At 32.3% G+C, this 21,439-nt stretch overlaps 1 protein-coding gene across 2 annotated transcripts; it reads left to right on the forward strand.

The window, feature by feature from the left end:
• The first annotated feature begins 2,129 nt into the window (after positions 1 to 2,129).
• Positions 2,130 to 21,171, forward strand: casp (Fas associated factor casp). 2 transcript variants are annotated; one of them, XR_013882480.1, is made up of 26 exons: positions 2,130 to 2,331; positions 2,453 to 2,545; positions 3,167 to 3,233; positions 6,564 to 6,665; positions 7,047 to 7,128; positions 7,436 to 7,508; positions 7,829 to 7,887; positions 8,705 to 8,774; positions 8,952 to 9,077; positions 11,058 to 11,122; positions 11,477 to 11,547; positions 11,982 to 12,035; positions 12,420 to 12,497; positions 12,899 to 12,947; positions 13,153 to 13,277; positions 13,816 to 13,956; positions 14,712 to 14,829; positions 15,455 to 15,527; positions 16,163 to 16,237; positions 16,744 to 16,842; positions 17,559 to 17,642; positions 17,973 to 18,082; positions 18,572 to 18,680; positions 19,135 to 19,215; positions 20,337 to 20,616; positions 20,735 to 21,171. XR_013882480.1 is itself a non-coding variant. In XM_080172238.1 (25 exons), the coding sequence occupies exons 1-25, from the start codon at positions 2,278 to 2,280 to the stop codon at positions 20,385 to 20,387; spliced, it is 2,109 nt and encodes a 702-aa protein (XP_080028364.1). In that variant the 5' UTR covers positions 2,130 to 2,277; the 3' UTR covers positions 20,388 to 21,171. The 2 variants fall into 2 exon arrangements, 1 of the variants encoding a protein (XP_080028364.1); XM_080172238.1 differs by having other exon boundaries at positions 20,337 to 21,171.
• The last annotated feature ends 268 nt before the right edge of the window (positions 21,172 to 21,439 follow it).

The raw sequence follows: 21,439 nt of genomic DNA on the forward strand, positions 1-21,439 counted from the left end.
TCTAGAACATTTATCACTGTTATTAAAAGCGAAGCTTTACTGTAATTAGGTTCGGCCCGTCCGTCCGAAACGGATAGCTTTTTTCGTTAATTTGGGCATTTTAGAATTGTCCTATCCTATCGATTTCAAACTTTGCATGGTATTAGTTAGGTACGATTTTGAAAGCGTAGCAACTCTATAATCATTACCAGAATGTCCATTACGTCCATTTTAAACATGTAGATTTGTAAAATTTTAATATCAAATTTTAGGTGATCTAATTATACGATTGATCTGATTTTTGGTATACTGATTCCTGCAGGGGTGTATATTCTACATGGGATCCCCTGCTCAGGGGGAAAAAAAAAAAAAAAATAAGTTGTTGGAGGGAAAAAAAAAGGTAAAAATTAAGAAAACTGAAAACATTTTTTCCATTTCCCCCCCCCTCCTTGGTGAAAAAAAAACAAAAAAAATGTGTGGCAGTAGGGATAAAATATAGAGTTCTTCAAATATTTTTCCATTTCCCCCCCTTCTTAGTGAGAAAAAACTAGAGGGAAAAAAAATAAAAAAATTTGTAGCAGGGGAATAAAAATAAATCTTGTGCAGAATATACACCCCTGGATTCCTGGGAAAACAAAGTAAAATATTATAAGCGAAGCAATTCTATAATCAAGTCCTAGTGTATGTAAGTATGTCCATAAACATATTATTCTATAACCAGCAGTCTTTCAACAAATTTACTTGTATACAATTTTGCTACGACTCTTATTCATTTATATTCTGATTATTCAATTCAAGTGTTAATGTCCGTTTGTCCTACCGTTTCTGTGTTTCGATTTTATGGATGTTTTTATCCTTGTTTTCGTGTAAAATTAAATCCATAGTTTTAGCTTCTTCTTCACTAGATGATTTGAATTTTGTTCACTAAGTGTTTTATGTTTTCAATGTTAAAAATTTCAATTTTTAATTCAAAATGTTGTCTATCTCATTATATTAAACTTCTTTCTGAAAAGAATCTGAAAATATTTATAAAATCAAATATTATACACGTACATAAAAATAATAGGAAAAATACGTTAGTCCTCTCAGCATATTCGCTTCGTCTCTTGTTCATTTACATTTCGTATTGTCTGTTAATTTTTATGGGCTGAATTCCATGGGAAACATATCTATAATCAGTATTTTTAAAACATATTTCATATACGTAATAATTCCTTTTCTTTTGGGAATCAACGCAATGTTTAGGTTTGCGCAGTATACTCTGAATGCCGCAAATAATTATGACAAAATGACTGGAAATAAGGACAAAATCTAATCTACAATTATTTCCTTTTTAATGAAAGGAAAAAAACAGTGAATATTCAAACTTTTGGCCAAATATCGTTATAGGAAAGTATTAGTACAGAAGTAAAAAGTATGTAATTGTCTGTGTTTATCTTATCAATGTACCGATATAATTTTTTTAGTGTGGCTTTATTTTTTCTATTGTTTTATTGACCAATATTGGACTTTTTATGTGTATGTGTAACAAGTTTTGAAGAGAATAAGCTATCCCAACTTCCTCACCAAGATATAGCTTAAAATCATTATGCAAAAGCCATGAACAAAAAAAATATTTAGACCTAAAATCAATGGGATCCTTAGTTACGGACGGACGGATGTTAAAAATATTTCACTTTTACAAATACATATTATAGTTTTCATGTATTCTAAATCTATACCTATAAATATTTTGTATTTTCAAAAAATTTTAAAAAATTCTTTCAATATAGGGAAAATTAGTGGTAGAGAAAATAAGGTATAAGTTTTCACATCATCTATGACCGCGGCATTCAGAGCAAAGGCTCTTAGTAAATTAAGATTTTAGTAGCGGAGCAACTCTATAATTAATATTGTAGTATGGAAAAAATAAGATTTGACCCTTTTATACAATCTACAATTCTTTTCTCTGCTACTTATATATTTTCTCATTCTTCTTATTTTTTACTTAAAAAGAATATTTGAATAATAAATTTGTTTTACTAGAAGCCATGTCAACAAAACCTCATTCTCTCGTACTTTTACTAAATTAGAGTGACTAAGTGATTATTTGTTATTCCTTTATTATAGAAAGTTATTTTCAGTGCTTTTTATAAACAATTTAGTTAAATTAAAGGGAAATACGATTAATATATATATTTTACATTTATAATAATCGAAGAATCATACTTAACCATTGTTTAGGTTTCAAATTCATCACAAATTTAATTTCAGAACTTTTCTTAGCTGAACGAAGTCTACGATAGCAAGAGACAGAAAATGGAATCTCGTGAAGAGATATTGGCAAATTTTCAAGCTTGCACGGGAATTGAGGTATATTAAATTTATATTTTTAATTCGAATAATCAGTATTTGACAGGTTTTTATTATAAATTCCTCTATAATATTAAATTTGTTGATAAACACTCACTGATTATGCGTATTTATTTTGTAGGATATTGGAATAGCCCTACAGTTTCTAGAGGAATCGAACTGGGTACTTCTTGACGCCGTCAACAAAGCCATACCCACACCTCCTCAACCCCAGGTAAGGTTTGGTACTCGCACTCCTTTAATCCTCAGTTTTGTAACTTGCACGCACCCGGCCCTTTCATTCAAAGTATATATATGTGTTAGAAATCTTACACCAACCCAAGCCCAGGTGTACTTTTTTGTTTTGTATTCCTACCCCCCCCCCCCCCCCCCCACCTCCCCTTATATTTAGTGATATTTTGAGTTAAAGGTAGAAAGTTTTTGTATGCTTTCTCAATTTATCGTTGAGCCAACCCATCTATTATATCAATTACTAACAAGCCCCTAGCATCTAGGGCTATGTGTTTGAATTGAAAGATAAGATCAGGGAAAAAACCTAAAACTATTTTAAAACCTTAATCTCTATAAATAAAACAACCTAAAACCACCTCTGGACACATGTAAATCTATTAAGATTGACAACTAAATTTGTTTCGAAGTTATCGAAATCTTAACCTAGAGAAAAATAGAACCATACTACTTTATATAATAGAGTGTTTAAATACGCTTTGGTAAAGGGTAAATATTTTATTTTTTGTAACGAGGCAAGTTAATGCCGAGTTTATATACCAGAGAAACTAGTTTTTCTAAATAAGATACAGTTTCTAATTTTTAATCGGTCAACTTTTACTTATAGGCAGTTGATCCAATTGCAGACAGACCTGTTTCCCCTCCAGCTATAAATCCATCTGTTAGTTTTCCAGGTAAAGTGAACATAAATTCGGTTAAGGGGGGGGGGGCACATCTGACACTTTTGCGTAAACAGGGATTATAGGCTTTGTCTTAGGAGTTATAGGATAGGTTATTTGGGGAAAAAGTTTAGTTTTTAGGTGTATTTTCCTTATATTTAAAACAAATTTTGATAGGTCTCCAGGTTCAGGTGCTGCAGGCTGGAAGGTCACTTCTGGACAGGTATAAATAAAAAAAATTTTGTTTGAAGAGATAGAGATCAACTTATTAAACCAAATATGCATCTTTTGGGATGTTATGAGCATATATGAAGAAAAAATAAAAAACAGCTTCCAGGTTCTGATCCTGCAGGCCTTCAGGTGAATTCTGGACAGGTAAAAACTGAAAATTTTAAATTTTATAGTTAGAACAAAACTTATTTTACAAAAGTTGCTACTTTATGGATGGTATGAACTAATTTGAAGAAAAATTTGCAATCGGGCTCCAGGTACAGGTACTGCAGGCCTCCAGGTGGATCCTGGACAGGTAAAAACTAAAAATTTTCACTTTTAAAGTTAGAGCATAACTTATTTAACAAAAGTTGCTACTTTTTGGATAGTATTAACCAATTTGAAGAAAAATTTGAAATCGGGCTCCAGGTACAGGTACTGCAGGCCTCCAGGTAAATTCTGGACAGGTAAAAACTGAAATTTTTTACTATTGAAGTTAGAACAATACTTATTGAACAAAAGTTGCTACTTTATGGATGGTATTAACTAATTTGAAGAAAAATTTGAAATCGGGCTCAAAGTACAGGTACTGCAGGCCTCCAGATAAATTCTGGACAGGTAAAAATTGAAAAATTTTAATTTTATAGTTAGAACAAAACTTATTTTACAAAAGTTGCTACTTTATGGATGGTATGAACTAATTTGAAGAAAAATCTGAAATCGGGCTCCAGGTACAGGTACTGCAGGCCTCCAGGTAAATTCTGGACAGGTAAAAACTGAAATTTTTTACTATTGAAGTTAGAACAAAACTTATTGAACAAAAGTTGCTTCTTTATGGATGGTATTAACATATTTGAAATCGGGCTCCAGGTTCAGGTCCTGCAGGCCTCCAGGTGGACAGGTTAAAACTAAAATTTTTTTAACTAATTAAAAAACAAACAAGCTTGTTTAAAATTATATAGTAAAGATTCTTAAGCTTCTATGGCATCAAATAAAGATTTTAGTTTGGAATACACTTTTTTAACTCTCTTCTTTCAGATAATTTAGAATGGTTTAATATTTTCCATCAAATGCAAATTGTCAGGAAATGTAATAATTTCTAAATGTATCTGAAATTTGGCTGATATACAAAATAATATTTATCAATTGTGTAGCTCACCTTCTGTGTCTGACTGTCCATTACTTAATTGCTATCACAATAAATAGTTGAATTATCTGTAAACATTCTACTTTTTATTTCTTCAATCCTTATGTTAGTCTTCTGTTCTCTTAATTTCCAATTATTTTTATTTAATCTTTTTCAGTAACATCCTTCCACAACTTGTTTTCTTACCTGGGTATGGACAGTACGTTTTTTTATATATATTCTAGTCAATGCTTAATATTTTTTTTGCAATTATAATTCAAAATGTAACAAAATGGTTGGATTTAACTTGAACCTTGAGCCCGATTTCAAATTTTTCTTTGTATTAGTTAAATAGATATAGTTCTAACTCTTTAGTTAAATATTTTAATTTTCACATGTCCAGAATTCCCCTGGAGACCTGCAGTACCTGATCCTAGAGCCCAATTTCAAATTTATCTTCAAATTGGTCAATACTATCCAAAAAGTAGCAACTTTTGTTAAATAAGATATGCTCTAACTTTAAAAGTGAAAATTTTTAGTTTTTACCTATCCAGGATCCACCTGGAGGCCTGCAGTACCTGAAGCTGGAGCCCGATTTCAGATTTTTCTTTAAATGAGTTAATACTATCCATAAAGTAGCAACTTTTGCTAAAGAAGTTATGCTCTAACTTAAAAAGTAAAAATATTTAGTTTTTACCTGTCCAGGATCCACATGGAGGCCTGCAGCACCTGAACCTGGAGCCCGATTTCAAATTTATCTTCAAATGAGTTAATACTATCCATAAAGTAGCAACTTTTGCTAAATAAGTTTTGTTCCAACTATAAAAGTAAAAATTTTTAGTTTTTACCTGTCCAGGATCCACCTGGAGGCCTGCAGTACCTGATCCTGGAGCCCGATTTTAAATTTTTCTTCAAATATGTTAATACCATCCATAAAGTAGCAACTTTTGTTAAATAAGTTTTGTTCTAACTATAAAATTAAAATTTTTCAATTTTTACCTGTCCAGAATTTACCTGGAAGCCTGCAGTACCTGATCCTGGAGCCCGATTTCAAATTTTTCTTCAAATATGTTAATACCATCCATAAAGTAGCAACTTTTGTTAAATAAGTTTTGTTCAAACTTCAAAAGTAAAAAAATTCAGTTTTTACCTGTCCAGAATTTACCTGGAGGCCTGCAGTACCTGTACCTGGAGCCCGATTTCCAATTTTTCTTCAAATTGGTTAATACTATCCACAAAGTAGCAACTTTTGTGAAATAAGTTTTGTTCTAACTATAAAATTTAAAATTTTCAGTTTTTACCTGTCCAGAATTCACCTGGAGGCCTGCAGGACCTGAACTTTGAGGCTGATTTTTATTTTTTCTTCATATATGCTCATAACATCCCAAAAGATGCATATTTGGTTTTATAATTTTATCTCTAACTCTTTAAACAAATTTTTTTTTTCATTTATACCTGTCCAGAAGTGACCTTCCAGCCTGCAGCACCTGAACCTTGAGACCTATCAAAATTTTTTTAAATATAAGGAAAATACACCCAAAAACTAAACTTTTTCCCCAAATAACCTATCCTATAACTCCTAAGACAAAGCCTATAATCCCTGTTTGCGCAAAAGTGTCAGATGTGCCCCCCCCCCCCCTTGATGTCTTTTACATATGTTCGTATCAGAGAAAAAATAAGTTTGGTAGGTCTTATTTTGATCAAGTTATTTAGCAATTTTTAAATCGATTTTAAAGCGCAAATTTAATACATTTTTTAATTTGATTTTAAATAGAAGCTTCCTATTTTTTTTCTATTTGAAATTTGCGATTACTTTTTCACGATTGCTGTATCTTTAGTTTGGCATTTTCCCTCATATTCTTGGTGACCCTTCTCCCTATTTTGTAATTAGAATAATAGAAAAGGGAATATAGTGTTTGATAGGAACTTTGAGGGAAAGCACCTTAGTTGTCAAATAGTGAAAACAGAAAGGATGCCTCCATGTAATATTCGTTATTATATTGATTTAGATTTGTCTGGACCTTTTGTAATACCAGATGACTCGCCAGGACCCTCCTTCCCCCAAATGGAAACACCAGGACAAGACACATTTTCCAGTTATCTTGCCTCAGGTAGGAAAATTTAATTTTAGCTTAAGAACAACATATGAATCCCCAACCCTTTTTCGTTTTTATCTCATCTGACACACATTCGCTCAATTTGTTTTTATAGCTCAGTTTTTGCCTTCTCTCCTATCTATCCTTATCTTTATTTATTGCTCTCATGACCTATTTTTTTATTTCTAACTTAATAGATAGTCTTTCTCTTTTCCTAATTTATTTTTATCTTTCCTGTTTTTATTCTCTTTACTTAATTTCTTCCCTGTATCTTACTATATTTCTGTTTCTTTCCACTGTTTTATGATTTACTTATTTTAAAACGATTTAATCAATAATAGGTATTATTTTTAATTATTGTTTCTATACGACTTAACTATATTTTACGAAGTATAGGTTCCCAGGCGTCAGTATCAAATCGCGAAGTAGCTGGCGTTTCAATAGCTTCAGATTTTGTTCCTTTCTCCACTACTTCTAGGTTAGTTTTAAACTTTTAGAACATTACTAGTCATAATCGGCTATTTAGCTTAATTCACAATGGTGATTATTAAGCATTCCTTTACAAATATTAGCAGCTATCAGACCATAATGTTCCATGTTATACCTACACGCTTTTAGGTCGAATATAGTGTTTGTTTGAAAATAGAAGGTAACTGAAAATGAGACAATGATCAAAGAAAGCTTGTGTACATTTTAAAGCATTAATTTTTTCTCTAAAACATAAAGAGTATTTATTGAAACTATTATCTATTTTAATTTTAAATTTAGATCTGTTCGTTTTTTAGGAAACTTGACCTACATATTGAATACAGAGATCAAATGATTCATTTAAAAGTTCCTGACGATACCTCTATACAGGTTAGGTTTATTATTTTTATTTAGAGCAGATACTTAAAAACTAGGGTACTTGGTCCATCGTATCGATAATCAGTGGGCCTATTAAGTACCGTTTTATAACTTTAAAAACTGAACTTATAAATCAGTTCGTAGAATACAGTGAAACAAGCCCGTATGAATGCTTGCATTAGAGATTCTGATAAACAAAATGACCCTTTTTGCAGATTAAAATTATTGACGGCAAAGTTAACGTTACAGTTTAATGTTACATTCGATTTTCTCTATTTACTAACTGTAGTATAACAGTTTACTGTTCTTTTATATCTAAATTTTTTGTTTAGGTTGTGAAAGAATTATTACAAGAACAAACCAAAATACCTCCTTGTCAACAAGAAATCAGGTCAGTTTATTATAACTACCTTCTTTCAAATACCTAGATAATAAAATAACCCCAAATAATATCTTAGTGCAGTGTAAACAATAATTCCATAAATCATTAACAAACACTTGGTCAGTTTCTCTTTATGATCACCTTTTCTTTCTCTCTAGAACAAGACAGATAGTAGAATAATCTAAAATAAAGAGGACTTTCCACTAACCAGAGCAAGTGATTCTAAGCATCTTCCAGCATTGACCCATAGTATTTTTTTAAGTGAATATAGGTACTAGGTTTATGTTTAATATTTGCTTTATCGACTAAAAAGTTAGGTTTCACCATGGTTTTATATGAAAAAACTTTGAAATGTTAAGCATTGTTGGGTGCAATATCATCGAATGTTTTGATGAGTTCAAACTGTTGTTTAAAAGCTTTGACACAAAATAGATTATTGTGATTAAAAATGTATGTTTAGAAAAAGGGTTGGTAACTTGTAAACAGTTTAATTAATGTACTTTTGCAATTTACAACATGTGATGCTTTTCTGCAGTGTTCTTTTATTTTGTCCTTTAAACTCAATAAAGCATTTGATGATGTTGCTTTAAAAATTGCTTTACATTTCAAAGTTTTTTTTATATAAAACCATGGTGAAACCTAACTTTTTAGTCGATAAAGCAAATATTAAACATTCACTAAAAAATACTATGGGTCAATGCTGAAAGATGATTAAAATCACTTACTCTTGTTCGTGGATAGTCCCCTTTAAAACATAATAAAACCATCCTTTTAAAATCAGATAGACGTCTATTATATACTTAATAATGGAATGATCTTAATCTAGGGGTTGGAGTGGTAATTCCCACCTTCCTCCTTCAGACAGAAGACTTCTTTCGGAGCTTAATCTACCAAGAGTAAGTATCACAAATATATCATATTTTAACAAAATGAAAAATAAAACAGAAAACTTACATTCCCAAACTACTTACCTATATAGGGGGCAAAACCTTGAACAAAAGATATATCTCGATGCGGTGTGAATGTATAGAAAAAGTCCGGGAAATCAAATGTTCAATTACCATTTATTTCAGGAAAATTTTCTGTATCTTTTGACCCCCGATATTCCATCTGAAGCTTTGGCAAACTTTAACCAAGAACAAGAAAATTCATCAGAAAGAAAAATTGTTTTAAATATTCAAGATATTGTAAAAAATAAGGTTAGTATTTTAGAGAAATACCTGTGTTAGATATTAAAAGCAACGCATACCAATATCAACTTTTTTAGCAAAATCATTTTATTTATAACGATTGGTGATATATCAGTATACAATGGCTGCGCTTCTAGTATCTAGAAGCTCTGTATTCGAAGGAGTAAGGAAAGTAGGAAAATACAGGGTGACCACTATGTACGTTATGTTCAATATGTTCATATTGAACACCATTTTTAGGTTTTTTGGTACGTTTTTGTTCGTTATTGATTTTTGTGTACAATATGAACATTTCAGCATACGTTATTGTACGTTTTTCTGTAATGTATGATTAGTTTTAGTAATCATTAATTACATTTGTATTTCATAAAAACTACAAAAAAATTTCTCCGCGCTTCACGCGCCATTTTACCAATTTATCCTTGGATTTATGACGTCATAGTGAAGCTGCCATAAAATAAAAAAAATTAATCAAGCATTTCAGTAAATATAAAAAAATTCCTCTAAACCAATTACAAACCTTATCAGGACATATGCAAAGTTAAACTTTAAAAGAGTATGATATTTGTTCATAAGTTAGCAAGATAATTTTTAGTTGATATTTATGTTTTCTTGTACATATAGGAATGAGATACTACTTTCTATAATGCAAAGTAGAACGATGTCTATCTATCTATTCGTCTTTCTTAAGCTTAAGATCTCGGTAACCGCTGAACCAATTGGGTTCTACTCTTCAGGTAATATACCTACTGGTCCTGTTGTGGTTTTAGGCAAAGAATCCGCCCCTCCAAAAAAAAAATTCTTTTTCTTTTTGTAAAATTTAACAAGTAAGTGAGGTGGGGAAACTCCCTTTAAAAAAACTTTACAATACCTCTTTTGGCGATGCCCCTAGAGGCTAGGGGCGAAGATGCTGGAATATTTAATCGTACTTAAATAAATGAATATAAACCTCATTATTAGTTGGTACTATTTACATGATTAAATTGGGGTAAATTTTTTTAGGGGAGGTAATTAAGGGGGGGTAGTTAACACCCAGGCTTTGCCCCAAGAGGTTTAATCAAGAGGTGTTATTTAGATTTTTGGGGGGGGAGGAAATTTTTTTTTTTTGGGGGGGGGTAAGCGGTGTAGTCGAACTTTCCTTTTTTGATTTCTGTTTAAAAAAGAATTTTTTTTAGGGGGATATTTTTTTTTTGGGGGGGGGGGTGTCCCACCCCCCAAGAAAATAGCTTAAAACCATCCCAGGACCAGTAGGTATATTCCCTGAAGAGTAGAGCCCAATCGGTTCAGTGGTTACTGAGATCTTAAGCTTCCGAAAGACAGACAGACATCGTACTACTTTGTATTATAGATGTACTAGCGGCTTCGCCCCTAGCCTCTAGGGGCTTTGCCCCAAGATATAGTAAAAAAAAGTGTGGAAACCTTTTTACAAAGGTTACAAAAAAAAAAAAAAAAAATGCAGCCTGCGGCAGCCTGTAGCAGAGCAAAATAAAAAATAAGGGGGGGGGATTTTTTTGTTTTTGGGGGAGTTGGGGATGTCCCACCCCCCAAGAAAATATCTTAAAACCACCACAGGACCAGTAGGTATATTCCCTGAAGAGTAGAGCCCATTCGGTTCAGCGGTTACTGAGATCTTCAGCTTCAGACGGACAGACATCGTTCTACTTTGTATTATAGATATGTGTTTTATGGTACGTTATTGTACGTTATTTTTTCAAAAAATGTACATTATTGTGTTCATTGTAATTTTTTTGTAGTACGTTATTTTCAATATTAATATCAAAAAGGCGGTGGTCGCCCTGAAAATAGCATAAAACCAAACTGTAATTAGTCATAAAATTAAATAGCCTAAAAGAACGAGGAACCTATACGAGGCTTCTATAAAATGGAGAACTTTATCAGTTTAGTAGTTATTGAAATCTTAAGCTAAAGACAAGATTACCTTACTAGGTACCTTAAATAATAGGTTAAATTAATTTTAGTATTTTTTAGATGTACAATTTGACATTTGGTGAGTCCACAAAAGTTTCTACAGTAAAAAGAGATGTTGCTACTGTAACAGGAAAATAAACTGTCAGTCAATAAGAGTATCTATGGTATTCAATTCATATTTATGGGCGCTTTTAAAAAAGTATCTTGTTGAGCTCTGATATTTTATAAAGATATTGAAAATAGTTGGGTTGGTTAGGGCCTCCACGGGGTTAAGTTAAAGGGTAAAAATATCATTCATTTATTTTCAATTTATTTCATTTATCCACAAAAGAACTTACTTATATAATTGATCATTAAATGCTGTAATGAGGGTAGATAAATTAAACTTATTTAAATGGGTTGAAATAATTGAAACACAAAAATCTGTCAAAATATTATCTTAAAATCTTCGAAACTTAAAATTGAAGTTTATTTGTTGGAACAGGTATAGCAGTGTTTAGACAGGTTTGGACAGGGTGGCCAGAAAATTCACATGACGACCTTTCTTTAGGTAATTTGTTGTTTTTAGAATAAAGTTATGTAGTTGATAACGTTTTGATTTGTTTGTTTTTGGACGTGTTTTTAAACCTTATTGATTAAATAAATGATTTATCTAACGAAGTGTCATGCAATAGTTTATTTTGAAAAATCTTTTTTAACAGTAATGTCTACAATATGTACTTATAAGGATAAGCCTCTTACGGGCCTCTAGAGGCCCGTAGGGTGGGGAGGGGAAGTCACCCCCCCTCCCCCGCTTTTAGCAAAATTTTTTGTACCTTTTAGGGGAAAACCTGTAAGTCTACATTGGCGCCGCCTTGCAGAACTTTAGAAATATTTTTTGCGATTTCTCTTGGGATGGTGGTGAGGTGATTGCATCCCCGAATAATTTTGCTCTCCTGATTTTTTTACTTTTAGATTTAATGATTAATTTTATTTAATTTTCAGCCCAGACAGGAGTTCAGGACCAACAGAACTTTACAGTTTCACAAAATACACCAGGTATCCCCTCCCTTCCTGGATATATTAAATTGTTGCTCAGGGAAGTAAAGGGCTGTAAATGGGAGGGTGGGGGGGGGGGAGTACTTAGGAGGATAATAGAGGGGAAAATGATTGAAATATTTTGCATCAATGGGAAAAAAGATCTTGTGCAGAATATACACCCCTGTTGTGGTTCAAAAGGAAAATATTTCGTAATTATTTAAAAGATAAATTTCACACTTCCACACTCTTGAATAGCTTAAAACAAAGATATGAACCGATAGTATATATTCCCAAAATAAGAATTTAAATTGGCCCAAAGATTAATTACCTAGATCTTAATCTACGTAAAAACGGACATCCCTCTACTATTAAAGTATATTTATATTATGTATGTTTATTTAGCCTCGAACTCGAATATGACAATAGTAATAGACGAGGATAGTGAAGCTGAAATTTCTGACATTGATACACATGATCCAGGTATAGATAATTTTTCCTTTTTCATTATTTTCTTGGAGGGTTCTAGGGTACAATAAGATAAGAGAAATTTAATTGGGTGTTTCACCTTAGAGCGCCTCGTTGAGCACAGAACCCTACATCTCGTTTTTTTAAATAAATAAAAATAAGGAGGGGGAGGTAGTTTTGTTTGTTTGTTTGTTTCTTTAGGTCAGGTTTTATTGAGTACTGGGTAATGGTATCCACGCAGAGTTAGGGAACCAAAAATATATATCATTATCCCTTGCATGGTTTAGGCATGCATATGGGTGTAAAAATAACTTACCCAACCCCCACCCACCTTTAAATTTACTTTGGAATTAAAGGGTGGGGTCAGTGTTCGATAGGAACTTTGAGGGAAAGCACCTTATTTCTATTTTATTTAGAAACCATGGATGATGATGACATATTCAACGGAGGCACTCAGTCACCAAGGTAAAATTTTTTAGATATTTCCTTACCACATAATTTATTATCTTTATACTATTCAACCTGTTTTAATTTTTTCCATACTAATATATGCATCAGTTTTCCAACTAAGCCAACATAAAAAAAACTAGTTTAGGTATAAACTTTGGGTGCCAGTGTAATTTACCATCCAATGTCCCCTCCCTCTCTAAAGTAACCTATGATGACTCAGGTCTGGTATGCGGGGTATACAACCTCTGCTCCCAGATGATTTTGGTGACGAGGCGCTGGCGGGTATCAAGTTTGCCGAGGAGTTCTCCAACAGATATGGTCAACCATCACCTCAATTTTTCCCTGGTAAGTTTCTTTTGCAAATTACAAGTTGCATTATCTTACAAAGTACCCTCTTGAGCACTGAAAACCCCATCCCCTTCTTATTGTAAATTAAATTGAAATAAGAGGGGAGGGTGGGGGGAGGCGTGGAAGCCTTGCATTGTTATGACACCGCATGCATAGCTCTGTTTGGGTTAGACATATGAAAAGCTACCCCCAACATCTACCTGTTTCTTATATCTAGCTTATGGGAACTTCATGGGAATTGTAGTTCAATATACAACACCTTAATAAAGAAGTCCCTATGATGTTAAATATTTTTATTAAATAAACGAAATTTTATATTTGTCTATAAAAGAATAATTTTTGGATAAGCTAGTATATATTATAGATTGATGTTTATCGTAAAAGATCAGACTTCTGTTTGTTTCCTAACACTGACTTAATGTCTGGGCCTGTTTTTATAAAAAAGATAATCAGTCAGAATATCAGAAACTAAAGCCCATAAAAAATAGGCAAAAATAATATCTTATGTTAGTCAACTATAGTTCCTTATTGGTAGGGTCGCTGGACGACGCCCTGAATGAATCTTGTAACAAGAGGAGTACAGAGAGGAAGATGTTAGCCTTGTATCTACACCACGACCATTCCGTCCTCACAAATATTTTCTGTACACAAGTTCTTTGTGCCGATGCCGTTATAGGTAAGCTCTTTTTAATATACTAGTGTCTGCACCCATAGCATTTAGGGGCTCTATATTCAAAGGAGTAAAAAGTGGGCTGAAAAATAGCTTAAAACCATTCCAAGGCTTAACTTTAAAAATTTTATTAGCACTAAACCAAACCATCCCATGACGTATGTAAAGATTCCCTTAAAATTAGAATTCAATCAGTGCAGTAGGTATTGAAAACTTAAGCTTTAGACAAAAAAAACCTTACTACTTTATAGAATGAGACAACGGGCCCAGGCCTCAACGAATCTTAGGGTTACTTGGATATGGAGAGATAGTTTTAGCTTACTTTCCCTTAAATTTCAGTAAAGGGGGGGGGGGGGTGTTAATGCAACCATCTCGTAATCAATGATTAAATGTCTCTTAGAATTCGAATTTCGATCTGAAATTTTGCATCAATAATCCTTGGTAGGTAGCCGTTACTTTTACAACTTTTTGTTCGATTTAGGGAAAATAGACCTACCAAGGATTACTCATGAAAAATTTCAGATCGAAATTCGAATTCTAAGTGCCATTTAATCACTGATTACGAGATGTTTGCATTACCCCCCCCCCCCCCCCCCCTAGTAAAAAAGTAACCTCCCCTAAAAAATATAAGACCCTTCCCAATTTTTTTTGGACGTTGATATCTCTCTTCTTATCTATCCATCTATTTTGATAAATGTAACTTGTTAATAGTTTTCTGTTTTGTTTTGCTGCCCCATAACATAATTATTTGCTTTTTTTAGGATTGTTAAATGAGCATTTTGTGACCTGGGGTTGGGACCTGACCTTCTCATCAAATAAACAGAGACTAATAGACATGATTAATAGGCATTTTGGTTCTATACCCGCATCATCTTTAAGGTTAGTTATGAAAAAATAACATCAAGAATAGTGTAATTAGATTCTGATAAAGGTTGCTCTTAGTCAAAACAGCTTGATTTATACCTTTACAATAACCCGCAACTCTAGCGTAAAGCATAAAATGTAGCAATAGATTTAGAATAAACGTGGATATTATGACAGGGGAAAAATTGTCGTCAATTTAGGTTGCTAACATGAGACTCATTGATGGGTCAAATAGTTACCTCAGTAGAAGGGAAGGGGGAATCGTTATTTTAGGCTGCTGCGTGTTTCTCTTTATTAGAGAACATGAAAATATGGTGTAAGATCCACATAATAATATATCCACCATTAAAGTAGCCCATCTGCTTGTTGAAGGGGACGAAATAGGTTTAAATTTTTGGCAATCCTACGTAGTAATAGAGACGTTTAAATAGTACCTGCTACTGCTACATTCTCGTGACATTCTCGTTGGGATAGAGGAGGTTAGTGCCTCGGGTCCTACAATAAGAATATACTTTCAAAATTCATAGAAATAGAAATTTAGAAATAGTTATATAAGATAAGAAGTATGTATATTTCTAAAGTAAGTTATAGAGTAACTTTGCTTTCATATTCAATATTATGATATTATTTTTTATTTTAGAAATTTTGCATTGGAAAAGTTTCCTGTGGTTATATTAATCAGTAAACTCAGAGGCAGTATGGAAATTTTAAAGGTAACATCTCTTTTTCTTCTGCGCTATAGACATAGACCCCTGAGAAAACTAGGAATGGGTGAACCTGAACATAACACCCACAACATTTTTTAAGTTTTGCTTCTTTGTTTTGATGCCTATAATTCATATAGTTTTCACTTCTTTCACCAATTCAAAAATTGCTTTTTCGTATTGTTCTTGGAAACTTCAAACCAGGAGTCTTCGAAATATTATCTGTCTGATTGGGTATCATATACATTTTGGGAATAAGGTTTTACATGGTGCTTTTCTTGGATTCTTGATAATTTATGTATTTCATTTTTAAAAATAATAAAATAGAAATTATTAGACTGTGAGTATGTCTGTTTGAATGAAAATTTGCTTAACCTAACTTTTTTCTTCGGATTTTTAATTCTTCAGCTTGTAAGTTTCAGAAAATAGTTTCTAGATGATATTGTTTAAGGGTTTTTTTCTTTACTTGTAATGACATTAATCTTTTACATTTTAAAAAGGCATCAGTTTTTTATGAAAACTTATCATATTGTTTTAGGCCATTACTATTTTTGTATATCTTTATTACTCTGATTTTATGTATGCACTGGAAAAGATTTTCTCCTAACATTATAGGAAGATTTTTGATTGAATAAAATATTTAGATGATACATGGAAATACAACATTAATGGAATTTATGACAGAAGTGTTATCAGCAACTGAATCTTATACACAACAGGTATCTTAGATATTCACTAATCTAATCCTTATATAAAATTTACAGGATCTCTGTGTGGCTGTCTGTAACTTAGGATCTCGCCAACCGCTGATCCGATTTGGTTTTCCTTTACAATTGAGCTTCTCATAGGTTCTGGAAAGGTTTATGAATATTTTTAGTTAGGGCACTATCGACCTCCCAAGAGAAATCGCCTCTAGAAAAGAAATATTAAATTAAAGTGCCGCTAGATGTCGCCATTGTACAATTGTACAATGGTGCCGAACCTTTTCTTTATAAAATGGTAGGTAATTTAAAGACAGAGTCAACTACTCCCCCCCCCCCCCTTCCAAGGTAAAGGAAAGCCCCATAAGGATAATACCTTGTAGGGTTAGAGCTCTTCATGTGCTATAATCAAGGTTTTTTAAAACTTGTAAATAAAAGGGGTTAGGTATGAGGTTATCAGAGGTCAAGAAATAGGTTTAAGTGAAAGCATCAATCTATTATTTACAAAATCTTTTTTTTTTTAGTTGGACGTAGAACGGAATGAGGAGCGAGAAAGGAATGAGAGGAATTATATGAAAGAGGAACAGGAGAGAGCTTTCCAAGAGGCACAATTATTAGACGAGGTAAGTAAGCTTTTTGTATTGTACCATTATCAGGCAAGTAGACAGATTCCGTTGACGTATAGACTAGTCTTAACTGGCTAATATAAAAAATTGGATCATAGAAAGAAAACAAAGTAGCGGGTTTCCTCGTATTTTCACAGTAGTTTTTCGACTATTTCTAGCCCCTTGGGGGGGGGGGGGCTCTAACATTGCGGGGTTATTTCCTTAACCTGCGGGGCAATCATTAACATTTCCCTTACCTAAAATAACCAGTCAAAAGCTAGTGTGAAAATACGACGTAAGCCGCTACTTCGTTTTCTATCCATGATCAAAAAATTGTTTTAAAAATGGCAGCCTTAATTGTGACTGGAAAGGAACAATTAGTTGAGATTATCTTCCAACTACCTAGCCTATATGAAATGACACAGATTTGAAGGAGATGCATTTTTAGGTTAGGTTAAGTAAGTAGGAGATCCCTAGATGTTAAAACATGTTGTTTCAATCCTTATGTTAAAGTAACAGGATGTCTATCTGTCTCTCTGTACTTCTCTTTTCAAAACTAAAATTGAATATAAGTTGTTTACCCCCCCCCCCCTCACTCTAGTGCACCTAGAGGCCTCTAGGATTGGGTAGTCTATCTATTGAACCTTTAAAATGTAACAAATTACATATCTCTGTATTTTACCTAAGTTTAAAGTTTAAAAATTTTTCATCGAAATGATTATGTTAATTTTAAGGTTAAAGAACGGGAACGAAAAGATGCAGAGGAAGAGGCCAAACTTCAAGAACAAATTGATGAAGCTAAAAGAAGATCAGAACAGGTTAATATACATTATTATACATACAGACAGAAAGATTAAAAGCTGAACAATTAGAAGGATAGATGGGCTGTTGATAATTTTTGTCCTAAGACCCTAAAGTGATTGAAATCATACTTTTAATTTTTTATTTTTATTAAAGCTTTAAAAAAAAAATTTCGTATAATTCCTAGTTTTGTTTTTATCCTATAACTTTTAAGCAAAAATATTTCAATTTCTCTTTGTCTATTTCTGAGTGCCGTGAAAAATTCCATAGACATTAAAATATAAAAAGATTGAGAGACAGACAATCAGAAATAAAAATGTGTATTATACAATCAATTGTTCAATTAGGAAGCCAAAGAAGCGTCTGAACGTCGGGCCCTGGCAGAGCAAGACGAGGCAAAACAGATGCTTCCAGATGAACCGTCTGCTGACGACACGCAGCCTCTAGCTAATATTAGGTTGGTAGATGTGTGTTTTCATGAATAATTATCAGATACTGTTAAAGGGGGCAAAAATGATTAAGCTCACCGTTTTGTCATTTGATTTAATACTAGCGGCCACGCTCCTAGAGGCCTTTGGGGCCTTTGTCTGGAGTGGGTGAAAGTCGAACACATCCTTATTTTCATATCTGTTTGAATTTTTTTTTTTGGGGGGGGGATGAGGTTATTTTATTGAGTGATTTCTCTTGGGTTAGATGGTGTTACCTTTCTCCAAAATATTTATAAACCCCTAGAATCTATGAGAAGCTATATTTTAAAGGAGAACCTTATCGCTTCAGTTGTTAGCGAGATTATTCGGTACAAACACATAGACAAGACAAGCAGGCAGGCTAGGGAGCCGAGCGTTGCGGCCAGAGTTCATAGTTCTGTCGGGGGGGGGGGGATACTCAAATTTTCAAAATTGAAAAAAAAAATTCTAAGAGGATTATTACCTTTGTTTTAATTTAGATTCCGTACACCAGGGGAGACATTGACTAGAAGATTTTATGCCACAGACAAACTTTCCACTCTCTTGATCTATCTTACAAGCGTGGGATATAAACCTGAGGATTTTAAGGTATATATTGTGTACTTTGACTTATATGTTTAATTAAACCTGCAAACATTAGCTATCTCTAAAAATCGACTACAACATCAAAGAAATAGAAAAATAGGAGCATCGATGACATTGGTTAATAGGAATTTGATTTGAATATATTAAAATTCGTATAATATGTCTGCTGTAATAAACATTTGAAAAAATTCGTAATTTTGGGGGGCAAAACATCGCACCCCCTCCAATTATTGTTTTAGATTAATTTCACTTGTTACTACCTTATTCTGATCTAGTGCAGTTCACGGTGAAAGTTTCCTTGTAACGATTATCTCCAAAAATCTATGAACTTCGAAGACTGCTTTGAGTTATTTAAATATTTATTTTCCAAAAAATAATATCAATATGTTCTCATTTTAGAAAGTTTAACGGTTAAATCTATGTCTGATCATATATAAATGAATATCGCTATTTGTAGGTATTATCTTCCTGGCCCCGCAGGGATATCAGCGTTCTAGATCCTAACTCTAGTCTACAAGACCTCAAACTTTGTCCACAGGTTAAATTTCTTTTGTATTTTTTTTTGTAAATATACTAGGTTTATGTTAAATATTTGCTTTATCGACTAAAAAGTTAGGTTTCATCGTGGTTTTATATGAAAAAAACTTTGAAATGTTAAGCATTGTTTGGTGCAATATCGTCGAATGTTTTGATGAGTTCAAACTGTTGTTTAAAAGCTTTGACACAAAAGTATATTATTGTGATTAAAAATGTATATTTAGGAAAAGGGTTGGTAACTTGTAAACAGTTTAATTAATGTACTTTTGCAATTTACAACATTTGATGTTTTTTCTGTAGTGTTATTTTATTTTGTCCTTTGAACTCATCAAAGCATTTGATAATATTGCTTTAAGAATTGATTTACATTTCAAAGTTTTTTCATATAAAACCATAGTGAAACCTAATTTTTTAGTCGATAAAGCAAATATTAAACATAAACCTAGTATATTCACTAAAAAAATACTCAGGGTCAATGCTGGAAGATGCTTTGAATCACTTGCTCTGGTTCGTGGGTAGTCCTCTTTTAGGATAGTTTTCATACAAGGAAGCTAGCATAGGACAATGGACGATAGATTAATCCAACCTTTCCGCCATGAATTTTATGATCATCATTGGCATATGATATATTCGCAATCAACTGTCAAAAAAATAAAGAATTAAAATGGGAGGGCAAAAACTTTGCTAAAATTTTTGAATACTCTTCCTGAAACAACCCTTTCTCATTGTGATAATAATATTTCCAGTATCGCTTCCAAACCGATTAAAATCCGATGGATAAGAACCGTTTTTGAGCCATACTGAAAAAATCATTTATACCATCGTATTATATCCAGTTTTCTACGTATATAAATATGTACAATCATTAGATTAAAACCATTTTTTTAGCCCGTGCCTTTGGCATCCCGGGGCTAAAAAATAACTATTCTAGTATTGCTTAGAAACGAATAATTTCCGCTGGATTAGAACCGGTTTTTAGCCGTACTAAAAATTCATGTACTTCATCGTATTACAGACAAATTCCCACGAATATCCAAGAAAAATCTTATAATTTTTGTATTTTACTTTCCGCGGAAAGCCGTCTATAATACGATGCGAAAAATAATGTTTTTTTTTTTCTAGGAAACCTTGACTTTGGAAAGCAAGAGAACTGAAGAATCAGATAGCGAATAAACAAGAACAATATTATTATGAAATATTTCGTCTGCAGAGCAGAGGAGAGATTAATAATCTTGTAACCAAAATACTTGCAAAATATTATTTCAAAATTAAATCCTTACTTTTTATGTTTCATTTAAAATTAATTTCTGCCATATTCCTATTTAAAAACTTTTTGGCTCAAAAATTTTTTGTTCTTATATTTTTTGGTATGGCTTCGAAATAAGCCATGCTAATAAATTATGTATCGTATTTTAGACAATTTTAACGAATATCAATATAAAAATAATAGATTTAATACCAGTTTTGTTAGAACTGGCTCTCGGCCCGTGGGCTTAATTTTTCATTTTTTATTTAAATAGCCGCGGAAAGCTGTCTATAATACAATGCGATAAATAACTAATACCAAGTTATGTAATGTGTGTTTGTATATCTTTTTGTGATATAAAATTTAGTAACTTTTCTTATTCATTATGTAGGTATTGTAATTTTTTATTTTTACTTTTTTATTTTCTACAATTTTAATTTAAAGGTTTTGTCACAACTTTTGCCTTTTAAAGTGGCTTTAAAGTTGGAATGGGAAATAGATTAACTTTAAAAAAACTATTCTACTCCCATATATTGCGATATTGTTAAAATACAAAAAGTTGAAACATAAATAATGTAAACGAAATGTGTTTTTTACATAGGAAACGAAATCAGTTAAATGAAATGATTTTGAATATCCTAAAACTTTTACTTATTATTATTTATTATGTTCATAAAATATTTGACTAATAAAATTATTTAAACTTGAAAACTATTTATTTTTGTGGTATCAAAGATAATCTAGAAGTCTTACTATGTGTTTCAATGGATTTGTTATTACTTGGATATTACAACAAATTTTCATGTTCTCTAATAAAGTGAAACTCTTAGCGGGCTAAAATAACAGTGCCCCTTTACACCATACCTTTCCCCCCTACTGCATGAACGAACATACCATGCTTTATTAATTACAAAATTTCTCCTGTCAAAATATCCTTTACCCATTACTACAATGTTACCCCCCTCTCCTTTTTAAAAGC

Source organism: Acartia tonsa, chromosome 9, assembly GCF_053477335.1.
Source record: "Acartia tonsa isolate MP-2025a chromosome 9, ASM5347733v1, whole genome shotgun sequence".
NCBI classification, from domain to species: Eukaryota; Metazoa; Arthropoda; class Copepoda; order Calanoida; family Acartiidae; genus Acartia; species Acartia tonsa.

Bases quoted from the DNA above. Each gene is read 5' to 3' on its own strand.
- casp (XM_080172238.1), top strand. From the start codon at position 2,278: ATGGAATCTCGTGAAGAGATATTGGCAAATTTTCAAGCTTGCACGGGA. The intron at 12,498-12,898 runs GTATAGATAATT...TATTTTATTTAG, and splicing joins CATTGATACACATGATCCAG to AAACCATGGATGATGATGAC. The intron at 17,643-17,972 runs GTTAATATACAT...TTGTTCAATTAG, and splicing joins CTAAAAGAAGATCAGAACAG to GAAGCCAAAGAAGCGTCTGA.